Source organism: Tupaia chinensis, unplaced genomic scaffold, assembly GCF_000334495.1.
Source record: "Tupaia chinensis unplaced genomic scaffold, TupChi_1.0 Scaffold000182_1, whole genome shotgun sequence".
Lineage (NCBI taxonomy): Eukaryota > Metazoa > Chordata > Mammalia > Scandentia > Tupaiidae > Tupaia > Tupaia belangeri.
In genome coordinates, this window is record NW_006159657.1 from 9,134,560 (window position 1) to 9,157,838 (window position 23,279).

The 23,279-nt window shown below is 46.1% G+C and overlaps 1 protein-coding gene across 4 annotated transcripts in view; it reads left to right on the top strand.

Annotated features, from left to right (window-relative positions):
- Positions 1-23,279, top strand: part of VPS35L (VPS35 endosomal protein sorting factor like) — a 143,579-nt gene that overhangs the window by 14,039 nt on the left and 106,261 nt on the right. For all 4 annotated transcript variants that reach the window (XR_003549098.1, XM_027771090.1, XM_027771088.1 and 1 more), the window contains exons 6-9: positions 1,668-1,744; positions 4,756-4,884; positions 9,982-10,066; positions 17,322-17,381. Coding sequence is in view for 3 of the 4 variants with exons in the window: in XM_027771090.1 (XP_027626891.1) it covers positions 1,668-1,744; positions 4,756-4,884; positions 9,982-10,066; positions 17,322-17,381 (351 nt within the window). In the remaining variant the exon portion in view is untranslated. The remainder of the gene's footprint in view (positions 1-1,667; positions 1,745-4,755; positions 4,885-9,981; positions 10,067-17,321; positions 17,382-23,279) is intronic.

Here is a 23,279-nt window from a genome sequence, read left to right on the forward strand (position 1 = left end):
TGATTGGTTGTTAACGGTGGGTTATGATTGGTTGCTTTTGGACCAATCATGAGGTGCAGGATATGCAAATTTGAGGGATTCTAGTGATCAATCAGAGCAAGGTTTCGAAGGTCAGGTTTTTGGAAGGGAACCAATCATGGTAACTGTTTGCTCTCTGAGAAACCTCGACAGACTCGCTGGTGTGCAGCTTCCCACAGATCGGGGTTTGGTAACCATTATGAAGTCCATTGTAAATAAAGTTTTATTGGAATCCAACCAAGCCTATTTGTTTACATATTATCTCTCACTGCTTTTGTGTTCCAGTGGGTAGAGACTTGCAGCAGAGACAGTGTGACTCTCAAAGCTGAAAATATTCAATTCAGGCCCTTCACTGAAGGAACTTTCCATCCCTGCCATTAGCTCTGGATTTCTTAGTGTGGCCCAAGGTCCAGCAGCATTGAAGTCATCTGAAGCTCATTAGAAATACCCTCTCTGTAAGCGATTGTGTAAAGGTTTGAGAAACACAACCTAGGGAAGTTTGTGCGTATATGAACCAGGAGGCCGGCACAGAAGTGTCTGTAGCTCTAAACAGGAACCACCCTAGACTTCTACCAGCAGTTAAATAAATTGTGGTAGGTTCACACAGTGGAAAAGAATAAACAGGAGGGAGAATGAGTGCAGTATAGCTGTGTGTTGTAACATGGGTGTGTGTCGTGAATCAAAGTTACTGGGAACGAAAGCAGCAGGGCCTTATCTAACCTGGTGGTATTTCCCGGGATTTTATAATGTGCGAAAATGTGCACATATTTACTTTCCCCGTGTATCATATTTCAACATAAAGGTATAAAGTGCACGTTGTTTGGAGCCATCATAACCATAGCAGCTGTTAGTCTTGAAATAACTGCAACACGCTCTCAGCTGGTAATAAGCTTAAACCTGAGTTGGTGTCGGAGTTGAGAAGTCTGTGCCTTAAAAGAGAATAAAGGTTAATTCCCAGTAGTGGGCTTGGTGGGGAAGACCCAGGGGATGATGTGAGCCACATGACCCCAGGGCTGGAGCATAAGCCCCCTGAAGATGGGAAGGGTTCGGAAACAGGCAGAACAGGAAGGCAGCACTGGCTGGACAGATCGCCCTGCCTGGGGTGGCCCGCAACCTGGAGTCCTTCCTTTCATCCCTTTCCACCAGGCCCTGCTCACAGATGCTGGGAGGAGGCACAGCCAGTCCTGTTGCTCAAAGAGAGGTCTTTGAAGCCTGAGTGTCCACCTCTGGGTAGACAGTGAGGTCGTTGTGTTGGTGTGAGGGCCCAACAATTGTACACTGTGAGGACGAGCCTGAGGGGACCTTTTGTTCATGTAAAACAATTACATGATGGCTTTTTGGCACCCTTTTCTCAACCGCTTTTCTTTAGGAATAAACATGATCAGAGTGAAGTCTGTAAATATCAAACATAGCGGTTAACCTCTCTGAGGCTGGCCCACTGTGCTCCAGGGTCATCTTCTCCATGCAAGTGTTTCTGATGAAACTTGAGTTACACAACGACATTACTTTCAAAATCTTGGAGGGTTTTCTGTAATGAAATCGTTTGCTGGCATCTTTGTTCATGATGAAGTGTGGCGTGAGATGCCTTCCATAGGGGGTATTGGTGCAAGAGGAGAGCCATCTGGGTGACACAAATCCATTCTGTTTAGGCCGATCAGGGACCACCACATCCGCAATGTCAGAGAAGGTCCGGACCCGGTTGGAGGAGCTGGATGACTTTGAGGAGGTGAGCAAGTCGTTTGTTGAGCACAGGGGACACAGGAGCATTTAGTTCCTCTGCCAAGTGCGATCAATCTGGGTGGCTGCTCTTTGATTAATTCTTGAGCTGCGCATTGTGCTCGGTCCTCCCGAGGAACCGGCTCGATCCAGGGCCAGATGCCAGCTGTGCAGTTGGCTGAGCTCAAGGAAGCCCGACTCAGGCCCATTTTCTGAGGGCGTCTCTTCTCATTGTGATGCCTGAGCAGACCTGGGTCATCTGGGGACAGTGTCTAGTGACAAAAACTGACTGGAGTCCCCACCCTGGGAAGCAGCCTTATGTAGTCTGAAGATTATACCTTGCAACAAGGCTGCCTAGGGCTGCTCTGCTGGCTGGATGTGGTCTGGAGGAATTACTTTTTTAAGTTTTTTTTTTTTTGTCATAGAACACATGCCTGGGTTTGAATCCCAGGTCCACTGTTGAAGAAGTTTGTGATTTTGGGCAAAGTGTTCAACTCTTCTCTGCCTCAGTTTACTTATCTGTATAGCGAGAGTGCTAAATGGTACCTACCCATAAGGTTGTTCCAGGGGATAAAGGAGCTGATGTATATGAAGTGCTTAGAATGGCACTGAGCGTGTGGTGTGTACTGTGCACCTGTTAGCTGCTGTCACCGTCTTATCCGAAGTCTAGAGGCCATAGTTAGACTTCAGTTTTTTTTTTCAAAGAATTATTTAACTTTGTTTATTTATTTTAATTTGACCAGAGAGAGACAGAGCAAGAGAGAGAAAGTGAGAAAGCAAGCCGCCAGGTCTGGGACTCAGTGTCTGTAACCACCATGTCACTTGCTGGTCCCACTGCAGTTAGAATTCTTACCAACGGGTGGCCTTAGGCATTCACCTTTCCTACACCTATCTCCACCTATTAAGTGGGGGATAAAGAATAGTCATGTGGTTTGAATGAAAGTACTTTGAAACCCACACAGGGCCATATAACAGCAGTTGTTATTGCCTTGTCCTGCCTCTTGCCCCTTGGTACAGATTTGTCCCAATAGCTATTGGATGCTCAGCAGAGTCCAGTGGCCCAATGTCTTATTTCCTGATTCAGAAATGACACATTTTGAACTGGTATACCGGACCCTAAGTCTGTGTAGTATCAACCACCTTTGGCTGGGAGTAAGCAGATTGCCAAGAGCTTCAGTCACAGCTCTTGAGTCAGAGTCTTCTGCCAGCCAGTGGAACAGGCTACAGGTGGAAATAGGAGCTATACTGGAAGGAGACAAAGCATGACCCTGAATCCCAAGGCACAATGCTTGAAACCAGAAACTGAAGAGCCACCCCAAAACATGGCAGCTGCCCCTCTGTCTGTCTTGGGTCTGTATAGCCTCTTGTCACTGAATCTCTTTAGTTTAGTTCTCCTTCATATGCTAGTTTCCTTGCTTCTTCTTGCCCATAGTAGCAGATGGCTGTCCTGTGGCTTCCAGTTAACATATGTTAGTAAGGATAAGGCTAGGTTATGCTGAGTAACGAACACGAGGGGAAATCAGAAAATTCATAGAAAAATGGAATTAAAATGAGTTTCTTTTGATGCAAAGAAAACAATTGAAATTCACGTATAGTTTTTTCATAATAACCTATTTGCCATAAACTTTTCGATGACCCCTTGTGAACCTTCATCTCTCAGTGGCTTAATGTAACATTTCTTGCTCATGTTACATGCCCAGTGCAGGTGTAATGCAGAGATATCTCATGCTGCCATTTCAGCATTTGGCTTGCACAGTCTCACTGCAGGGCCTGGAGAGAGGAGAGGGTCATCTTTTATTACCTCAGCCCAGAAGGGACACATGCTGCTCTGTTCACAGCCCATTCACCCAAACTTGTCATGTGGCTCTTCCAGCTGAAAGGGACAGGAAGTGACCAGTTCAAGCAACCAGTTGGGATCAGTCCAAGTTCCTGAACCTTCTCCTCATATATCTTTGATAAAGACATAAGACATTCTTTGTATTCCAGGAATGGTGCATATAAAAGAGTTATAGTTCCTGGTCTCACCATGTATGTGAGCACGGCCCGCAATCCTATGAGCCCTTTGGCAAGAGCTGCAGGTTAAGAAGCACTTCATGTGAGCTGAGGCTGCTGCCACGTCTGTACCTACATTGTCATTTCATCCACACAATGGTCTTACTCTCTGCTCTCACGGGCTTTTGCTGTGGTTTCTCCTCTTTCCTGAATATTTTCATTTAGGTTTATTTAACAGTACTTCTCCACCCAGTGCCTAGTTAACACCTACCCTTCACTGGAAGTTTAATATCACTACCTGTAGGAAGCCATTCCTACTGCTCCAGTCTATAATCCATTTCTTTGTTATCATATTTCTTTCATTCTAAAACAAGCCTTTTCTCTTAAATTGCATATCTCCCAAATTGGAGCGTTTCCCTCAGTTGCAACACATCAGTGATCAGTGATTTTTCTCCCTTAGCGGCACATGAAACAGTTGTGCTCCTTTCACCAGGCCCTTCAGAGTCAATGAACTGTGATACAAGTCCTCATGGAATTGCATTTCCTCTTGAACGTTAATTGCAGGTGCATCAGTGTCCATCTTATCCTTAGTACCTTGAGCTCCCTTAGTACAGAAACAATGTCTTTTTGCTCAAGCATCTTGGGCAAAAATGACTTTGTATCTGGAGCATCTAGTTCCATGCCTGTCACGTGGTGGGCCCCAATAACCATTTGTGGAATGTGGTTAAGTCCTGTCATTGCCATTCAGAGATGAAGCTCGGGTAGGGAAACAATTCACCCCCAATCACCCAGCTAGTAACTGAGCTGGGTGACGGCTTAGATCCGATCTGTCTCCAAGGCCAGTTTCTCCAGTCTACCCTCAGCCGTTTGGAGCAGAAAACTCAAAGAACCTCTTTGATTGCAAGACAAAATTATCAGTCTTGGGGGGATATTAGGAAAACTTAGAGACTGGCACTCAGCTGGTACCCGGGATCCTTCACGGAGGTGGTGGCTATCAGTGTTCTTACACCCTCTCCCTTCTGCCCACAGGGATCCCAGAAGGAGCTGCTGAATCTGACTCAGCAGGATTATGTGAACCGCATAGAAGAGCTCAACCAGTCGCTGAAGGACGCTTGGGCCTCGGACCAGAAAGTGAAGGCTCTAAAAATAGTCATCCAGGTCAGGTCTAGTGATTTTTTAATCTACCCCCTTCTGAATTTCCTATGTAAAACTCCTCTGTGGATAATTAGAGTTTTCAGAGGTCTGCCTTCAAGGTCTTACCCTCACTTTTTCTGTTTTCTTTTTCACATACGTCCTCTGAAAGGGCCTAATTACAAATCTGTGTTTCTGTGAGATAGCTAATCCCAGGGCCACTGCGCAGTTCTAGGAAGCCCTCTTCAATTAGATGAATAAAGTTAATGTTACCCCTTGGGTTGTGCATACATTGGTATGGGTCCGACTCCTGACACATGATTTGTACACACTAAAGATCGAACAGCTGTCTTTCAGGTTTCCTTGACCAGGTTGGCTTGGCATCTTTGGGACTGATGGCTAGGTATCCCTGAAGTATACATTTAAAGATATTCTACATAATTATATAACAAGAAAAACATATTTACAGTGTTAGGAAAAGTTCATTCATTGAATTATCTTGTTGATGTTGATCCAGCAACAACTCTTGGATGACAATAGCAAATCCTGTAAGAAAAACAGCTTATTCTGTTTGTTCGCCTTCAAGATCAATCATCCTGTCTTGGCAAAATACACTCAGTAGTGCACTCTAAAAGGAACAGTTCCTGTGAATCTCTATTACCATTTTCAGAGCAGAGTTAAAGGATTGCTGAACAGACATTTTAGTTCAAAGGATGGATCCCATTCTCACTTGGGGTTATGACAGTGTGACATTTGTTTTCTCACCTGTTTCTTTCAACTCTCGGAGAAGAGCCTGGCAGTCTTTACACCAGACACTTGAAGTCTTTTGAGACGACTTCTTGTGTTGGTGTTTGGTGAAGGGACTTAAGCCAACACCCATGTCTCTTCAATCTCTGTTAGTTTACAGAGTCAGTACTACCCACAAGCCATCCTCTCCTGGATGCACGATCTAGGGGTTGCTTGCTGACAGGCTCGAATGAGGAGCTATCTGGACTCACAAGTGCTTCTTCAAGATGTTTTCATTGGCAGTGTCTCTCCACGGACTATTGAGGTATAGGACTGTGACTTCTAAGAATTTTACATCTGGACTAGTTCGATTTCTGTTTTCTTAAAGTAATCACAACAGTGTTTAATTAACTCCACATCTGGTTAATACTAGCAATTCTATAAGACTCCTTTATCCAAAAAAGATAATCTGGCAACCATGGTTCAGATCCCCAGCCCCATCAGCCTGAAACACAGTGGGTACATGCAAATGCCCGAGATCCTACAGACTGGAGGAGGGCAGGAAGGGGATCATGGCATGACCAGACCCTCATCTCCCTCTCACTCTCTCTAATGTGCATGTGCTCTACATGAGTAAAGGTGCTTTACAGTTCATTTAAAAAAAAATCTGATGCAGATTATGGAGAAATCTTATTTGCGCTGTAGTAAAGTTGGGTTTTGCAGGTTAGACAGCTGGCCTCTTTATCGAGGTATGTATTTATTTAGAGAGATTTTTGCTATAGGGCACGTATCACTTAGGAGCATTAAAAAACGTCCTGGTGTCCAGGCTGTACCCCAGACAGTTTAATCAGTCTCTGGGTGTGGGACCTAGGTCCCATTCTTCCTAAGGGTTCCCTGGGTAGTTCCTCCTAGGTTGGAAACGGTTGCTTTACAGAATGCTTTGTTCCTTCAGAGCACACCTCAGACCATGGTCAGCATGAGTCCTGTGTTTCCAAGTGTGCCCATGTGCGGGAATCACCTGCAGTCCTGGTTACAGACACCAACTCTCTGGTGCCTCGGCTGGAGGTCGTGACCAGTAGGTTTGGCGTGGAGCAGGAAGTTTGTGTTTTTAACACACACAGACACCAGGATACCTGATTCTTATCAGTTTAGGAAATGGCACTAAAGTTTTAACAGCTTTGGCATCTTCAGAATAGTAATTCGAAAGATAAGTACAGACCAGTCACTGTGGCACACCAGAGACACAGGCCCTGCGATGCTGGAGGTTGAATAGAAGATCAGGGTTCGGTTCCTTGGTCAACCTGTTCACACAGTATGTGTCAGGCATTCTGGCTGGTTGAAAGGTTTGGGGATGGGGATGATGGTTTGAGACCCTATTGAGGGTCTTGTCTCTTTGTCTTTCATATGAAAGACATAAATAAACTTTAAAAAAAAGGCAATGTCATAAGATAATTATGGCTTTAATAATTTCTTGTTCCTGTTATTCTTTATGAAATATATATTCTGTGAAACCAGCTTGAAACCAGCTTAGGAGAAAATCAGTGCACAGATGTTAGGGAAGCCCCAGCTGTGTTTAATTTGGAATCTTCTGTTTGAATCTTCTCTGACTTCACTAGTGGGCAAAACCTCATCTCCAAGAGGCTCTGGAAGCTGGACTCTGGGTAGGAACTCAGGAGATGCTGCTTCCCTGGGAACCGAGTGCTGTGTTGTAAACAGTCTCTAGGAGTCCGAGCTGTTTGTTTTTTGTTTTCCAGCTCTGAGATCTCATGGGGCAAGTGTTTAAGTTGGAGCTCTCTTAAAGGGCATATGAAAATCACAAGGCGGAGGCCTCAGGAAATGGAATTCCACATACATCCAAGCACTGTGTTTGGAATCAGTGCCATTGTTTTAACAGCTTACATTTCCCCCAAATAACATCTGGGCTGCAAGAGGGTGTTTCACAGTCAGACACGTTACTTCCTTGGCGGCAAGTAACGCTGAGGAGAAGCTGGTAATGCGTGGTTCAGACGTGGGGTAACAGCACCACGCTGGAAACACGTCTCTGCCTATCTCCTGGCATGGCAGGTGTTGTAACTCTTCTCTGCATAGTGGAAGTGCCTATTAAATATCCAATAATTTTTAAATATTCAATAATTTTTGTTTGTTTTCTTTACTCATGATAGAATGATTTACTCATAATAGAAGTGTGCATGCATATGTGAGACTATGAGAGAGAGAGAGAGAGACAGAGACAGAGAGAGAGAGAGAGAGAGAGGAGGCATTACTGAATCTGGTCACACTGTAATCTCCCTCCTCCAGTCCTCCAGCAGATTAGATGCTGGGTATTCACACATGCCCAGCATATTTCAGGTAGACCGGGTCTAGGATTTGAACTGTGTTACCTTGTAGGATCCAGCTTCTCTTGAGCAGTGCATTACTGCTGTGCCATGGAGCCAGCCCAGACTTTTATTTTACTATGGTTTATGTATGTATGTTTTTGCCATAGGGTGTGTGTGCTTGCCAGAGAGGAGTGAGACAGAGAGCGGGAAAGTGAGAAATCACATCCCAGGGATAACCATGCTGCAATCCCTTCTCCATCCTCCTCTTGAGAATTTGGGCATACACGCACATGCATCCTGCATAATTTTTAAGCTGCCATGTCCAAGACTCGAATCATGGCCAGCATGTGGGAATCCAGTGCTTTAACCACCACACTACTTTCTGGTCCCAGATTTAAAAAAAATTTTTTTTTTTTCTTTTTTGGAGAGGTTTTTGCTATAGGGTGTGTGCGCTCGCCAGAAAGAGAGAGACAGAAAGTGAGAAATCAGCCCCCCCCCCCAGGGGGGATGGCCATGCTGCAATCCTTTCTCCTCCATTCTCTTCTCAGGATCCTGGGCACGCGCCCGGTGTGAGTTTAAGTCACCAGGTCCAGGACTCGAACCGTGGTCGACTACATGGGAGTCCAGCAACATAGCCATTATGCTAACTGCTGGTCCCCGGATTTTTAAATTCTTAAGTAACATTTTTCTATGTATGAGTCAACCATTGGAATGATAAAACACAGCAAAGCTATCTAATTCTTTTTGTTGACTTTTGAATTTTTAAGCATTTTAGGACTTTAATTTCTTCAAAGTAGAAGTAGCATTTTTTGTTTCTGATGATAAAAGGTGACTTAATCTGGGGTGTCTGAGATCATGGTGTGTGCCAGTAGTCTTCTGTTAGGAGTCCTGATTATGTCAGTGGCCCTGTGTCATGAGTAAGAGTGTAGAGATTAATTCCTTGCACAGCTGAAATGTTCCCTGCATGAAAATCCTTGTTCCAGGGAAACATGCAGTCTTTGAAGCTGGTCATGTTTCCTTTCAGAGGGAAATTTGGAATGAGTATAAATAACCAACGTGAGTTTAAGAGGCCATAGGGACGGCCCCGCAGGTGGTGTGGTGGTTAAGGTGCTGGACTCCCACATGGCCAGTTGTAGCCCCAGACCTGGTGGCTTGCTTTCCTACTTTCTCTCTCTCTCTCTCTGGTCAAATTAAAAAGTATTAATAGCAACAAATGGAGTTAAATAAGTAATTCTTAAAAAGAAGAAAAAGCCATAGGACTTTTCTTATGTTGTCATTTCATAGCAAAGAACATTTAAGAATCTAGACCACCATGGCGTAAACTAGAGGAAGCCAGGCTGGAAAGCAGGTGGAACAAAGATGGGGTCTCCTGAGAGGGTTGTGATTCACTCTCTCAGTGGGTTGGGGTGCCGATTCTGATTCAGTATAGACCCAGGGCCCTTCTAAGTACGATTTCCTGTCCTGTGGTTTTTCTTGAACAAGGTGTTAGTGTCTTTTTTTTTTTTTTTTTAAGAATTATTTTATTTATTTGTTTTAATTTGACCAGAGAGGAACAGAGAGAGAGAGAGAAAGTGAGAAAGCAAGCTACCAGTCCAGGACTTGAACCACAGTCGGCCATGTGGGAGTCCACCACGCCATCAGCCAGCCCTGATAGTGTCTTTTTTTCCTAAGCTTGGTGGTGAGCAGTCTGGCTCCCAGTGTGAGAAGCACAGACAGGCCGGCTGCAGTGCTCTGTGATGCTGGGCCATCGTGGAAGGGGCTGGAGATCTCCCTGCTCATGCCAGGTGCATGTGTGCCCTTGATCCAGACTGGTTGTTGCTGGGGTAAACCGTGGCTTGAGAGCTCTTCCTACCCCTCCCTCTCACCTCCCATCTGTCTCTTCCTCTGCTCTCTCTCTCTCTCTCAGAAGGAATGAAAAACTTTAAGGTTTTGCTTTTATTATGTCCCAATGCCTAGCCCAGGCTTGGCACAGGACAAGAATCTGAACTTGTTCACAGAAATGATTCATTTTCCAGGCCTGGAGTGTCCTATCCAGCTCTGACAGCCGGAGTGAATTTTCTTTGCTTTTTTCTGTTTCTAGTGTTCAAAGCTTCTTTCGGATACAAGTGTAATTCAGTTCTACCCAAGCAAGTTTGTCCTTATCACAGACATCCTCGATACATTTGGTAAGTACCTAGTATAGCCCTCTTAAATCTAGGGAGGGCAGGTGGTGGCCCAGTGGTAACACAACTGGACCTAGTGGGATAGGTCCCCGGTTGGTGTCAGGGTCCTCCCCGAGCATGCCGGCATGCACACGTGTGCCCATGGTCTGGGCCAGCTGAGATGGGGGAATTACTGTGAGAAGATCCTGTTGGGGGTGCCTCTCTCTGTTTCTCTCTCTTTTATGAGAGGAAATAAATAATTCTCTTTCATTTATTTCTTCTATGATTTCTTAGAAATGATTTCTTTCTCATAGAAGAAATACATGAATAAAGAAATAGTGAATAAACTTTAAAGAAATCTTAGGAATATGTTTTGTCAAGAGCTGGGTGGTAGAGTTGCTTTAAATTAGATTCTGCAGGGGCCAGCAGGTGGCATAGTGGGTAAGGCACTGGTCTCCCACATGGTCGACCATGGTTCCAAGTCCTGGACCTGACAGCTTGAAACTCACGCTGTTGTGTGTGCTGGGTGTGTGCATGTGTGCCCAAAATCCTGAGAGGAGAATGAAGGAAAAGGAACTGTGGCATGACCATCTCCCTTTCTGTCTCTGGTGAGCACATGTATCCTATAGCAAAAATCTCTACATACATACATATGTAATAAATTAGGTTCTACTCTGGTTTCAGTAACTAGGTAGGTCATGTGGGAGCTCAAATCACCCCCATGCCCAGTATCAAGGGTGCTGTTTTTAAAAGAAGATTCTACTTTCTGTCATCTGATGGGTTAGTAAAGTGACTAAAGTGAGGCAAGGTGGGGACCATGCATCCAGTCTGAACTGGCTCTATCTGAAGCTCATTTGTTCAGAACCGAACATGGCATCTTCCTTCCCTTCCCCTGCCCCCACTGGGATGGCACTGGGTGTGCTCCATTGCCCAGGCTAGACATCTGGGAGTGTCTTCCCACGTGTCCGTGTCCAGGCACCAAGTTCTTCGGTTTCAGCTCCTTAATAATCTCTCTCTGTTGTGTTCATTTTTCTGTCTGCTGTTGAAGCCTTAATCCTAGCCATAGTCCTCTCCTCCTGCTGCAGCTCTCTGAAGTCTTGCTGCATCATCTTCTCTGCTCCTAGTCTTAATGCGCCATGCCCCAGGCAGAATGACCTTTCAAAGCCATGCAGTCTGGAAAAATCTAGACTGACTCAGCTTTTCTCAGCTTTACTGCTAGTGGTCTCAGGCAAGGAGAGAGCTCCCTTCTGCAAGCATTCTGACAGAAGTCCTGGAATTCCATCTTGCTGGTCTGGCTTGGCTCACGTGTCAGTTCTCGAGCCATTTGGCATCAGGGCATGAACTAGCTGACTAGAGTCCTGTGCCCTCCTAAAAGAGGTGATGTGGTTACCAGAAGAAAGGGGAGTGGGTACTAACTGGGCAAAAAGAAGAGATGTCCCAGCTGAAAGACAGGACTTGTTGGGTTCAGATGATCCTAAGACGTGGCATCAGGCAAATAGAAGATACAAAAGTCCCAGCCGTTGTGTTGCTAAGGTTCCAAAAAAGACAGAGAATCTGAGCAGCCAAGTGAGCCCAATCACCGAGTGTTAGAGGGTGACCACTCCTGTGGAGAACCAGGGTGAGGGGTAACCAGGAATGGAGGGAACTGGGCAAGGGCGAGAGGAGGGTTGTGATTTTAGACAGAGTGTTCAAAGGGGCTTGTGGCTCTATGGGGCAGAAGGTGGGGTGGGGCAGGTTAGGCCAAGGAGTAGCTGCAGGAGGCCAAAGTGGCTGGGATAGGGGGAGCATGGGGCGAGGAGCAGGAGCCATGTCGTTGGAGATCATGGCAGGCCTGGTCAGCCCGGGAGGACTCGGGCTTTCAGTTTAAGAGCATGAGGAGCCAGCAGAGGGTGATAAGCAGAGGAGGGCCACGCTCTGACTTGTGTTCTAATGGCTCCCTGTAGCTGCTACATTGAGACTTCAGGTGGGGCTGCAGGGACACCTGGCTCGTTTGGTGTTACAGCCTGCAGGTGAGGGTGGTGTGGCCCTGAGGACGTGGCAGGGCTGGAGGGATGATCTGGAGCGATAGGTGCTTTGGGCCCTCAGGGGCCCAAAGACCAGCCACCACTTGGGCTTGATGGGTCCTCCCACACAGTCGTCTGTAGGGAGCAGGGCAGCAGAGGCGTCTGCTTCTCCCGGTGAATCAGCACATTGGCTCCTGATTTCCTTGCCAGCCGCTGCAAGTGTCTTTTGCATGAGTCAGCATCCCAGAGTGAGACCAGCTCTGGGTGCAGATGCATCTACCCTGCAAGCCTGGCCAGATCCAGACGATGCATCACCTTGAGAGAACCTTGGCTGGCTCACCCGCCAGCACCTGCAGGTGGCTCCCGGACCCATACCTCGGCAAGCTGGGATGGAGCCCATCTGATGCCTCCTGTCCTTGCCATGCCCCAGAAATAGCCGGGCAGGGAGTTGGGGAACCGTGGTAAATGCTCAACAAATACTGCCCCTGGGCCAGACTATTCTTGGTGCTTTAGAGATGTGAAGTCATGTGGTCTGTACAACAGCCCTGTGAGATAGAGCCCATTACTGCCCCCATTTTATAGAGGAAAATCTGAGGCACAGAGAAGTAAAGTAGTTAGACCAAGGTCACCAGCATGGTGAGTGTCAGTAATGCTCTGTGGTCATCACACCTGGTCTGCTTTGTCGCTCACACCTTTCTTGGGGGAATATCACACGGCATGAAGATTACAAATATGTGTACTATTGAGCCAGCAATTTCACCTCTGGGAATTTATCCCATCTGTAATAACAAAAGATTGGGAAGAACCCAGGTGGCTGTCGATTAGGCAGCACTTAAATAAATTGCAGTAGGTCTGTGCTGTGGAATCCTGAAGGCTCCAAGGCTGGACGAAGATATGTGCTGTGTAGCCAGAGGGAAAGGGCTCAAGGGTGTGTTGGCAAAGTCAGGTTGCAGGGCACCTACAGGGTATGTTACTTTTTGAGTGAGGAAGGAGGAAAAATGAGCATGATACCCAGGGCTGCCCTCGTTTGAATCTGTTGGGAGTAATATTCCTTAGGCCTGGTGAGGCAGTCTATATCAGTGGGTGCTCAGAGCTTTGCAGTTCTCTGGGGAGAATGAATTTTCACTTTAAGAAAAGAAATGTGGGGTCAGCAGTGGCGTAGTGATTAAGGTGCTGGACTCCACATGTTGGCCATGGTTTGAGTCTGGGATCTGGCGGCTTGAAACTCATGCTGGACATGTGAGTTCTCTCAAGGTGATGCATCGTCTGGGTCTGCGTGCATACCCAAAATCCTGAGAAGAAAATGGAGGTGAAGGGATAGTGGTGCGGGAGGTGGTCTCTCACTTTCTCTGTGTCTCTGGTGAGCACACATGCCATAGAGCTCTTTAAAAAAAACAAAAGGAAGGACTGGAACCCTGTCCAGCATGGGTAGGATTTTGGAGTCCTGAGGCCAGTCTTTCCATACATTGTCGTTACCATCTGCTCCGTGAGAAGATGCGTGGCCACACGGGACAGGTGCTGAGTGCTTGTTGACCTGATTGGCAGAGAGTTGGATCATCTTCCTGCGCTGGTGTGTGGCGGAGGGCATGGCCCCTGGCATCCAGAGACCAGAACGCTCAGTAAAAAGACAGGTGCCGTCACCAGAGGTAGTGGGCAGACGGGTGACCTTTCGGGCTTCAGCTGTTCACCTGTAAAGTGGGTACATACAGGCCCTGCCTCTGAGCGTTTCTGGAAAGAATTAAATGAAAAATGCTTAGAAAGAAAGATGTACCTTTTTTTTTTTTTTTGGTCTTCTGAGTGAGTCAGCATCCCAGAGTGAGACCAGCTCTGGGTGCAGATGCATCTACCCTGCAAGCCTGGCCAGATCCAGACGATGCATCACCTTGAGAGAACCTTGGCTGGCTCACCCGCCAGCACCTGCAGGTGGCTCCCGGACCCATACCTCGGCAAGCTGGGATGGAGCCCATCTGATGCCTCCTGTCCTTGCCATGCCCCAGAAATAGCCGGGCAGGGAGTTGGGGAACCGTGGTAAATGCTCAACAAATACTGCCCCTGGGCCAGACTATTCTTGGTGCTTTAGAGATGTGAAGTCATGTGGTCTGTACAACAGCCCTGTGAGATAGAGCCCATTACTGCCCCCATTTTATAGAGGAAAATCTGAGGCACAGAGAAGTAAAGTAGTTAGACCAAGGTCACCAGCATGGTGAGTGTCAGTAATGCTCTGTGGTCATCACACCTGGTCTGCTTTGTCGCTCACACCTTTCTTGGGGGAATATCACACGGCATGAAGATTACAAATATGTGTACTATTGAGCCAGCAATTTCACCTCTGGGAATTTATCCCATCTGTAATAACAAAAGATTGGGAAGAACCCAGGTGGCTGTCGATTAGGCAGCACTTAAATAAATTGCAGTAGGTCTGTGCTGTGGAATCCTGAAGGCTCCAAGGCTGGACGAAGATATGTGCTGTGTAGCCAGAGGGAAAGGGCTCAAGGGTGTGTTGGCAAAGTCAGGTTGCAGGGCACCTACAGGGTATGTTACTTTTTGAGTGAGGAAGGAGGAAAAATGAGCATGATACCCAGGGCTGCCCTCGTTTGAATCTGTTGGGAGTAATATTCCTTAGGCCTGGTGAGGCAGTCTATATCAGTGGGTGCTCAGAGCTTTGCAGTTCTCTGGGGAGAATGAATTTTCACTTTAAGAAAAGAAATGTGGGGTCAGCAGTGGCGTAGTGATTAAGGTGCTGGACTCCACATGTTGGCCATGGTTTGAGTCTGGGATCTGGCGGCTTGAAACTCATGCTGGACATGTGAGTTCTCTCAAGGTGATGCATCGTCTGGGTCTGCGTGCATACCCAAAATCCTGAGAAGAAAATGGAGGTGAAGGGATAGTGGTGCGGGAGGTGGTCTCTCACTTTCTCTGTGTCTCTGGTGAGCACACATGCCATAGAGCTCTTTAAAAAAAACAAAAGGAAGGACTGGAACCCTGTCCAGCATGGGTAGGATTTTGGAGTCCTGAGGCCAGTCTTTCCATACATTGTCGTTACCATCTGCTCCGTGAGAAGATGCGTGGCCACACGGGACAGGTGCTGAGTGCTTGTTGACCTGATTGGCAGAGAGTTGGATCATCTTCCTGCGCTGGTGTGTGGCGGAGGGCATGGCCCCTGGCATCCAGAGACCAGAACGCTCAGTAAAAAGACAGGTGCCGTCACCAGAGGTAGTGGGCAGACGGGTGACCTTCTGGCTTCCTCACCTGCTTTTTCTCCTTCAGAGTTGTGTGAACTTGGGCCTCAGCCTTTCACCTGTAAAGTGGGTACATACAGGCCCTGCCTCTGAGCGTTTCTGGAAAGAATTAAATGAAAAATGCTTAGAAAGAAAGATGTACCTTTTTTTTTTTTTTTGGTCTTCTGAGAGCTTGCCTGCCAGATCAGAGTGGACAGAGTTGAATAATGGCTGGCACAAAGTATGTGCTCAGAGAATGCCAGCTGTTGCCACTTAGTATTTAGCTATTTCAGTGTCCTTGGTTTGTAAGAAGGCTAATCAAGGCAGGAATTAAATCTGGGATTGGGTATTATTTTCATAACAGTTGCCCGCTGGCTTAACAAGAGAAAAATAGCCGATGCAGTCAAATGTAACTTCATTGAAAGGCCTTTCATAATATGATTGTGAAATAAAAAGATATATATATTGTGTGTGTGTGTGTGTGTGTATATATGTATATATATATATTAGCTTTTGGCTGTAGGGTGTGTACACTCACCAGAGACAGAGACGGGGGGGAGTGAGAATCACCCTCTGGGTAGATGACCATGCCACATCCCTTCTCCTCCAGTCTCTTCCCAGGGTTTCGCCACAACGTACATGTGCCCAGCATGACTTTCAAGCTGCCCAATCTGGGACTTGAACCACAATCGTCCATGTGGGGCCCAGCGTCTCAACACCACACTACCTACTTGCCCTTGCATATTTTTTTTTTCTAAAGAAACTATTGAGTCGTCGGAGAAGTCATGGCCCATTTTAAATACGTCACGACTTTTCCAATGACCTGAGAGTTTTAGAGATAGGCAGCTTTCTGGAGAGGAGGTAATGGCCTTTCACATGAAGGCCATTCTGTGCCCAGAGGAGGTGAGAAGCTACACGGCTGCCCACCACGGCATGCTGTGTGAGCGAGGAGGTGAAATCTCACACTACCCCAGGGTAGAGTTCTGTAGTCATCACAGGGGAGTCCTCTCTGCACCAGGTGTGACTGCCATGGGGACCCTCAGGTCCCATGTCCTACCAGGAGGAAGAAGGCAGGCAGCTTCGAGTACTGGGTCCTGTTCTCTGAGCCTTTCCTAGAGCTTTTACTTGGAAGAGTGGTTAGAACAGCTCTTCGCAGCCGTGGCTGTACATTGAAATCACCGGGGGAGTTTGACAATATTCCTGATGGCCCAGGTGTTCCTGGACTATTGCTATCAGAGCCCAGCACAGTTCTCGCCACGGGGTCTGGGACTCGTACCATGAAGCTGGCTATGTGGGATTCAGCACCTTAACCTCCATACCACCTGTTGGCCCCCAGACACACTTGTAAGCGATGATACGAGCCATTTAAGCCATCTTTAAAGAACATCTTGAGAATTGAACCATGTCAGTACAATCTTTTGTACGTAATTAACAAACGTGCGCCCTTTAAAGATTTTTTTTAAAGTAATAGAGAATTCTTTTTTAAAAAAACTTATTTAATTTTATTCATTTATTCATTTTATTTTGATTTGACCAGAGAGAGACACAGAAAGAGAAGGAAAGTGAGAAAGCAAGCCACCAGGTCCAGGACTTGAACCGTGGTCAGCCATGTGGGAGTGTTTAGCACTTTAACCACCACACCACCTGCTGGTCCCTAAAGATTTTTTTTAAGATTAGAAAAACCAGAGGCTGTCAGGTGACGTGGTGGTTAAGGGTGCTGGACTCCCACATGGCCAACTATAGCTCGAGTCCCAGACCTGGTGGCTTGCTTTCTCACTCCACTCCCCTCTCTCTCTCTCTCTCTCACTCTGTCCTTCTCTGATCACATTAAAATGATATAAGTAAATAAATCAATGAGTTAAGTGAAATAATTCTTTTAAAAAAGATTAGAAAATTCAAACAAAAGACACAAGGTTTAAAGTGTGTCCCAGTAGGTGGCAGCAGAGTATCACAAGTGGAAGTGTGCGAGCACTGTCCATGAGCCCCCAGTGAATACACGTTTATTTAGTGTTTGCTCAGGAGGAGTGTGATGCTAACACCATGTGTCCTTCTTCCCAGGCAAGCTTGTCTACGAGCGCATCTTCTCCATGTGTGTGGATAATCGCAGTGTCTTACCAGGTAACTTTGGGTGTGCCATGGTATTATTCTGCCCTGGAGTTAGGATTAGAAGTTTTTTTTTTTTTGAAATCAAATCAGGATTTATTGAGACTCGATACAGTTTTAAATTTAATTGCTGTATGAAAAGTAAAAGAAACACCTTTGAAGATTTCTGATGATCTCAATTTTCTAAAAACATTAGGTTTTCAAATAGGCCTGGCTACGAATTTGGGCAAGAATTTGAATCTGCAAGACTTATAAATGACACATGTGATTCAGCTAACTTTCCTACCAATTTATTTGCCTCTTATGTTTGACATTTTAGTATTTTTCCTTTGTATCTTCTCTAAGATGTAATTTTCTTTAAAAAAGCCAACGTTATATACTATCAATAGATATTAAAGAACAGTGTTGGGACCAGCAGATGGCCTAATGGTCACGTCGCTGTATTCCCACATGGCCAACCATGGTTCGAGTCCTGGATTCAGAGGCTTGAAACTCTCGCTGGGTGACTGCATGTGTGCCCAAAATCCCAAGAGGCGACTGGAGGAGAAGGGATTGCGGCATGGCCATCCCTCCATTGGGGTGATTTCTTGCTTTCTGTCTTTTTGTCTTTTCCCTCTCTGGCAAGCACACGCAAAAATCTTTCTCTAAAAAAAAAAAAAAAGAACAATGTCTAGTAAATCAATAGTAACAGATGCTTTGACGCTGCCATCTATACTCAGGTGATGTTGGCATTCAATTTACTGCCAATCAATTTTAAATTCTCAGGAGGTTATAATGGGACAAGTGGATGATGAATTTCCTTTGTCATATAAAGCGGTACTGATGATGTGTCTGGAGATGTGAGCTCCCAGCTGTGGTTGCCTTTTCCTTCATTCGTCCTTCTCACGCCCCAAGCTCCAGGGAGACATTCTCATCTGTACCAGCTAGAGAGATGAAGTTGTTCCCCTTCACCCCACTTCCACTGCTCCCAGCAGTTTTACTTCCCCAGGAGATGAGGAGCTGTCAGCAACAGGAACTCATAGCCTCTTTTTTTTAAGTTTTCTTTTTATTAGTTCTAGGAATGAGAATGACAGAGACAGAGAAATGGGACCCCCAACAGAGTCCGTGCTGTGATCCACCCCCAGCTAGCCCTGGATCATGGGCACATATGTGCCCGGCATTCTCAGGGAGGTCTCTGGACAGAGACCTGGAACTTTCTCTTGAGGGTCAGCCTTGCAGAGTGTTGTATTTCACTGCTTTGCCACTGTCTAGCCCCGTAGCCCGTAATTGACCTCTTTCCTTTTTTCCTTCCTATGTCCTTAACTTCTTTCCTTCCTCATCTTCCCTTTCCCGATTTCTTCCTCTTCATATTCATCTGACTTTTTAAAACGATATAATGGGCACATTTTTCAGAAAAAGAACTCTACAGACGTTTAGGTCTACAAGAGCTCTCCGGACCTATCTTGTTTCAGAATAGATGGATAAAGCCAGTGCAGAAGTGTCAGGGTCTTGCCCAAGGCCCTGCCACCGTCCAGAGCCTTGCTCTTAGTGCTACAGTTGGGCCACATAGCGTGCTGACTGCTGACTGCTGGCCACTGTGGCTAGTCCTGGGAGAGGAGATCTACTGGGAATCCAGCAAAGACAAAGTGAATTTCAAAGATTTAGTATAAGTGAAAGGCCATAGAAGAGGTCACTCATAATTTTTTTTTATTGATTATGTGTTGACATATTTTGGATGAGTTAAATTAATGTAGATTATTAAAGTTAATCTCATTTGTTTTACTTTTTTTTTTTAAGAGAGATTTTTGCTATAGGGGGTGTGTGCTCAACACAGAGACAGAGTGACAGAAATACAGAAAGCGAGAAATCATCCCCCCATGGGGGATGGCCATGCGGCAATCCCTTCTCTTCCATTCTCTCAGGATCTTGGGCATACATGTTCTTATGCCTGGCATGAGGTTTAAGCCCCTAGGTCTGGGACTTGAACCATAGTTGACTACATGGGACTCCAGTAGTGTAACCATTATGCCATCTGCTGGTCCCCATTTTACTGTTTTTTAAATTGAATGCAGTGCATGCAGTGTTTCTACGGGACTTTCTGCTCCACCAAATCACTTGTGGTGATACTTTTTTTTTTTCCCCACTTTTTTGCCATAGGGCATATGTATTCCCCACAGAGAAACAGAGAGAGAAAATGAAAAATTACCCCCAAGAGGGGACAGCCACACCGTAATCCCCTGTACTCCACTCTCCACCTGGGATTTTGAGCATGCATGCACATGTGCCCGGTGTGATTTTCAAGTCACTGTATTCAGGACTTGAACTACAGTTGGCCATGTGGGAGTCCAGCACCATTACCACCATGCTGTCTGTTGACCCCTGGTGATATGTTTTTAATAGCCCCTCTCATGTTCTAGGCATCTCAAGATTGGGAGGCAGTGAGGCGGGCCTCTGCCTGCCTGAGTGGAAAGGCCTCTGCTATCTGAAGGGTTGGAGAAATCTGAACCCTTATTAACTTGGACAGACCAGCTTGCCCTCCCTGTGCTGTAGTAGCAGTTGATGTCTTCAATGTATGGGTAGAATTAAACCCAAATAGGTATTTTTGTTTTGTTTTGTTTTGGGGCAACAATGGCATTTTCTTTCTTTTCATTTTTTTTTTTAAGAGAGATTTTTGTTATAGGGTGTGTGCTCTTGCTGGAGAGAGAGAGACAGAAAGCAAAAAATCATCCCCTGGGGAGATGGCCATGCTGCAGTCTGTTCTCCTCCAATCTCCTCTTGGGATTTTGGGTGCACATGCACCTGTCATGGGTTTTAAGCCACCGGGTCTGGGACTTGAACTGGAGTTGACTATGTGGGAGTCCAGCAACGTAACCATTATGCCATCTGCCGATATCAACAGTGGCATTTTTTAAAAATCCTTTTTGATTCAGGCTCTTTTTTTTTTTTTTTCATTGTACACCTAACCAGTTAGAGTACTTATATTAGGCTGGCCTTTTAGGTAGTCAGATCCCACATGGCCAATTGGAGTTCAAATCCTGGCCTTGATGGCTTGAAAACCACATCTGGCATGTGTGTGCATGCATGCCCCAAATCTTTTTTTTTTTAGTTTTTTTTAGTTTTTTTTTTTTGAGAGGTTTGCGCTATAGGGTGCGTGCACTCGCCAGACAGACAGACAGAGACATAGAGACAGAAAGCGAGAAATCACCCCCCCCAGGGGAGATGGTCACGCCGCAATCCCTTCTCCTCCATTCTCCTCTCAGGATCTTGGGCACACACGCACACGCGCCTGGCGTGAGTTTTAAGCCACCGGGTCCGGGACGCGAACCGCGGTCAACTACGTGGGAATTCAGCGACATAGCCATTATGCTAACTGCTGGTTCCCAACATGCCCCAAATCTTGATGGGATGTAGAAGAAAGGATTGCTCATGACTGTACCTCACAGGGGGGCTTTCTCCTCCCTTTCTCTCTGTCTCTGTTAAGCACACACACACCCTCTGGCAATTAAAAAAATTTTTGGAAAAGAAAAACAAAATACTTATATTACCTGCCCTACCCCCAGAGGCGTTTGAGTTCAGATCTACTGTGATAATTTTCCTTCTTGCCAATTTTCATTGTCTATACAAACATCTTAGGGCTAATTAAGGAAAAATTGTTAACAGCTGGCTCCTTGCCTAAACTCTAAAAGTTCAAAATAAGACTATTTTTAAATTCAGCTGCCGTCCTCACAGTCTTATCGCTAAAATTCTTTTTTCCCCAAATATCTGTTTTTCACCAGGGTAGTTTAACGATGGAAATCAGGCTTTTGTTTTCTTGAAAACAATTCTGTCGTTATTTTTTTCCTTTCAGTTAAAATCTTCATCTACGTGTTTTTTCTCTGGTTCCAAGAATCTGAAAGAGAAAGGGGTAGACTTTTTTCTCAAAATGGTTGGTTGTGGGGGGAGTGACGCTTAACTACAATTATGAAGAATGCTTTTGAAATCTACTGTGCAGAATTCTGCCCAAAGAAATTATGTACACAGAGAAGTCTGGTGACATTTGGACTCATTCTTTCCATTTGAATCAAGTTCTGACTGGTGAGCGGAGTACTCGGGCCCTTGCCTTCAGGAGTTGTAACTAAGGTGTAGCTCTTAGGAGCTTGGAAAGGTACTAGTGTCTTCTGAGCTCGTGAAAAGCACACTCTGCCAGTGGCCGTTGTTTCCAGTGCTTCTTAACCCAGCGTATGTGCGAAGAGGCCATCGCATCCAGGTGTAAAATCGCCTTAGTTCCAGCTTGGGAGCGGTAGCATGGGTTTACTGTATTGTGATTTTTTCATCATGACGATTATCTCAGCCTCTCCATCTTCTGTTTCTCCCCAGGCTGATGTGGGTCACATCAGAACAAGCAGTGGCCTTAGGCGACCCGGCCGTTTAGACATGTGCTAACAGGGATGATGTCACAGCGCTGTCTGCCTTGTTACGTAAAGAGACCTTGCTGGGCAAATAAGTGAAAGGGAACTAGACTCACTGGTCTCTCCCCTCCTGTAACAGCCACAGAAGTCCATTGAGGAGTTGAAATAAGAAGCACTGTGAAGGGAAGACAAGTGTAATGGCAAGGAGCAGCTCTGCTGTTACGTCGACGTGTCTTTTGAATTCGTGTCCGATTTCTGGATTCATCCCCTTAGGAGCAGCATTAACTGCTAAAATATAAACCATGTCATACGATGCCGTTCCTCTGCTCAGCACTCTCTAGGGAGTTTCCCTCACTCTTAGAAAACTCGCCAGCTCTTCACCAAGGCTGTGGTCTTGGGTGAGCCGGTTCGTTCTGCCTTCCTGGTTCCTGCTCACCACGTTGGTTTTCTGTTCTTTGGCCATTCTGAGCTCAGACCTACCTCAGGGCCTTTGCACTTGCCACTGCCGCTCTCTGGGAAACATTTCTTCTACACCCAAGTCTGGCTGGCTACCTTCTGTCAGTGAGGGCTCAGCTTAGAGGCCACCTCAGTAGGAAGTGGAGGTCAGAAGTGTCTGACCACTTTACCTAAGGAATCCTCCACTCTTGCGTGGTCGCTCTGTGTTCCGTTTCCTACTTACAGCTCTTCCATAGTTCTGACCATTATTGGGTATTATTTTGTTTGCCTACCTTTTTTTTTTTTCCTCTTTTCTCTCTCGTGCTTTCTTTTTATTCTTTTTTTTTTGCATTTTTTTTAATTGTCAAAGGACATGTGCACTCACCAGAGAAAGGTGAAAAAAGTACCTCCCATAGGGTGTGGTCATGCCACAATCCCCTCTCCTTCATTTCTGCCTCCCACCAGCTTTTAGGCCTACATGCACAGTTTGTTTTTCAAGCCACAGGGACTGGGATTCAAACCCCGGTCAACCACGTGTGATTCAGCTTCTACTACACAGCACTTAACTACCACACTAGCCCTCCTGTTTAAGTGTATTTATTCCGTCAGAGAGACAGAGATGGAGCACCTGTGACAGGGTCTTGACACTAATACACTCCCACCGCAGCCAGCCCAGATCATGGCACGTACCTGCCTAGAGTAGTCAGGGAGGTCTCGACTTGAATCGGCAACCTGCTCACGTGGGTCTGCCTTACAGTATTGGATCTTACCGCTGCATCAGCATCCAGCTGCATTCTTGTTTGTTATTTATGTTCTCGCACTGGAATGTAAGCCTCATGAAGACAGGGCTGGCCTTATAGACAGTTAACCCCTGAGCCTAACATGATACCTTTAGTTGGTCCTTAAGGCGTTTCTGTTAAACAAGTGAGTACAGGGATGTTTAAGATTTTAGAGTCCTGCATGACATAATCCTTCTCCTGAATTCTTTCCAGTATTGGTGTGTGCAGACTGTCGTCTAGCTGCGGCGATGGTGTGTGCGGACTGTCGTCTAGCTGTGGCGATGGTGTGTGTGCACTGTAGTCTAGCTGCGGCGATGGTGTGACTGTACTGT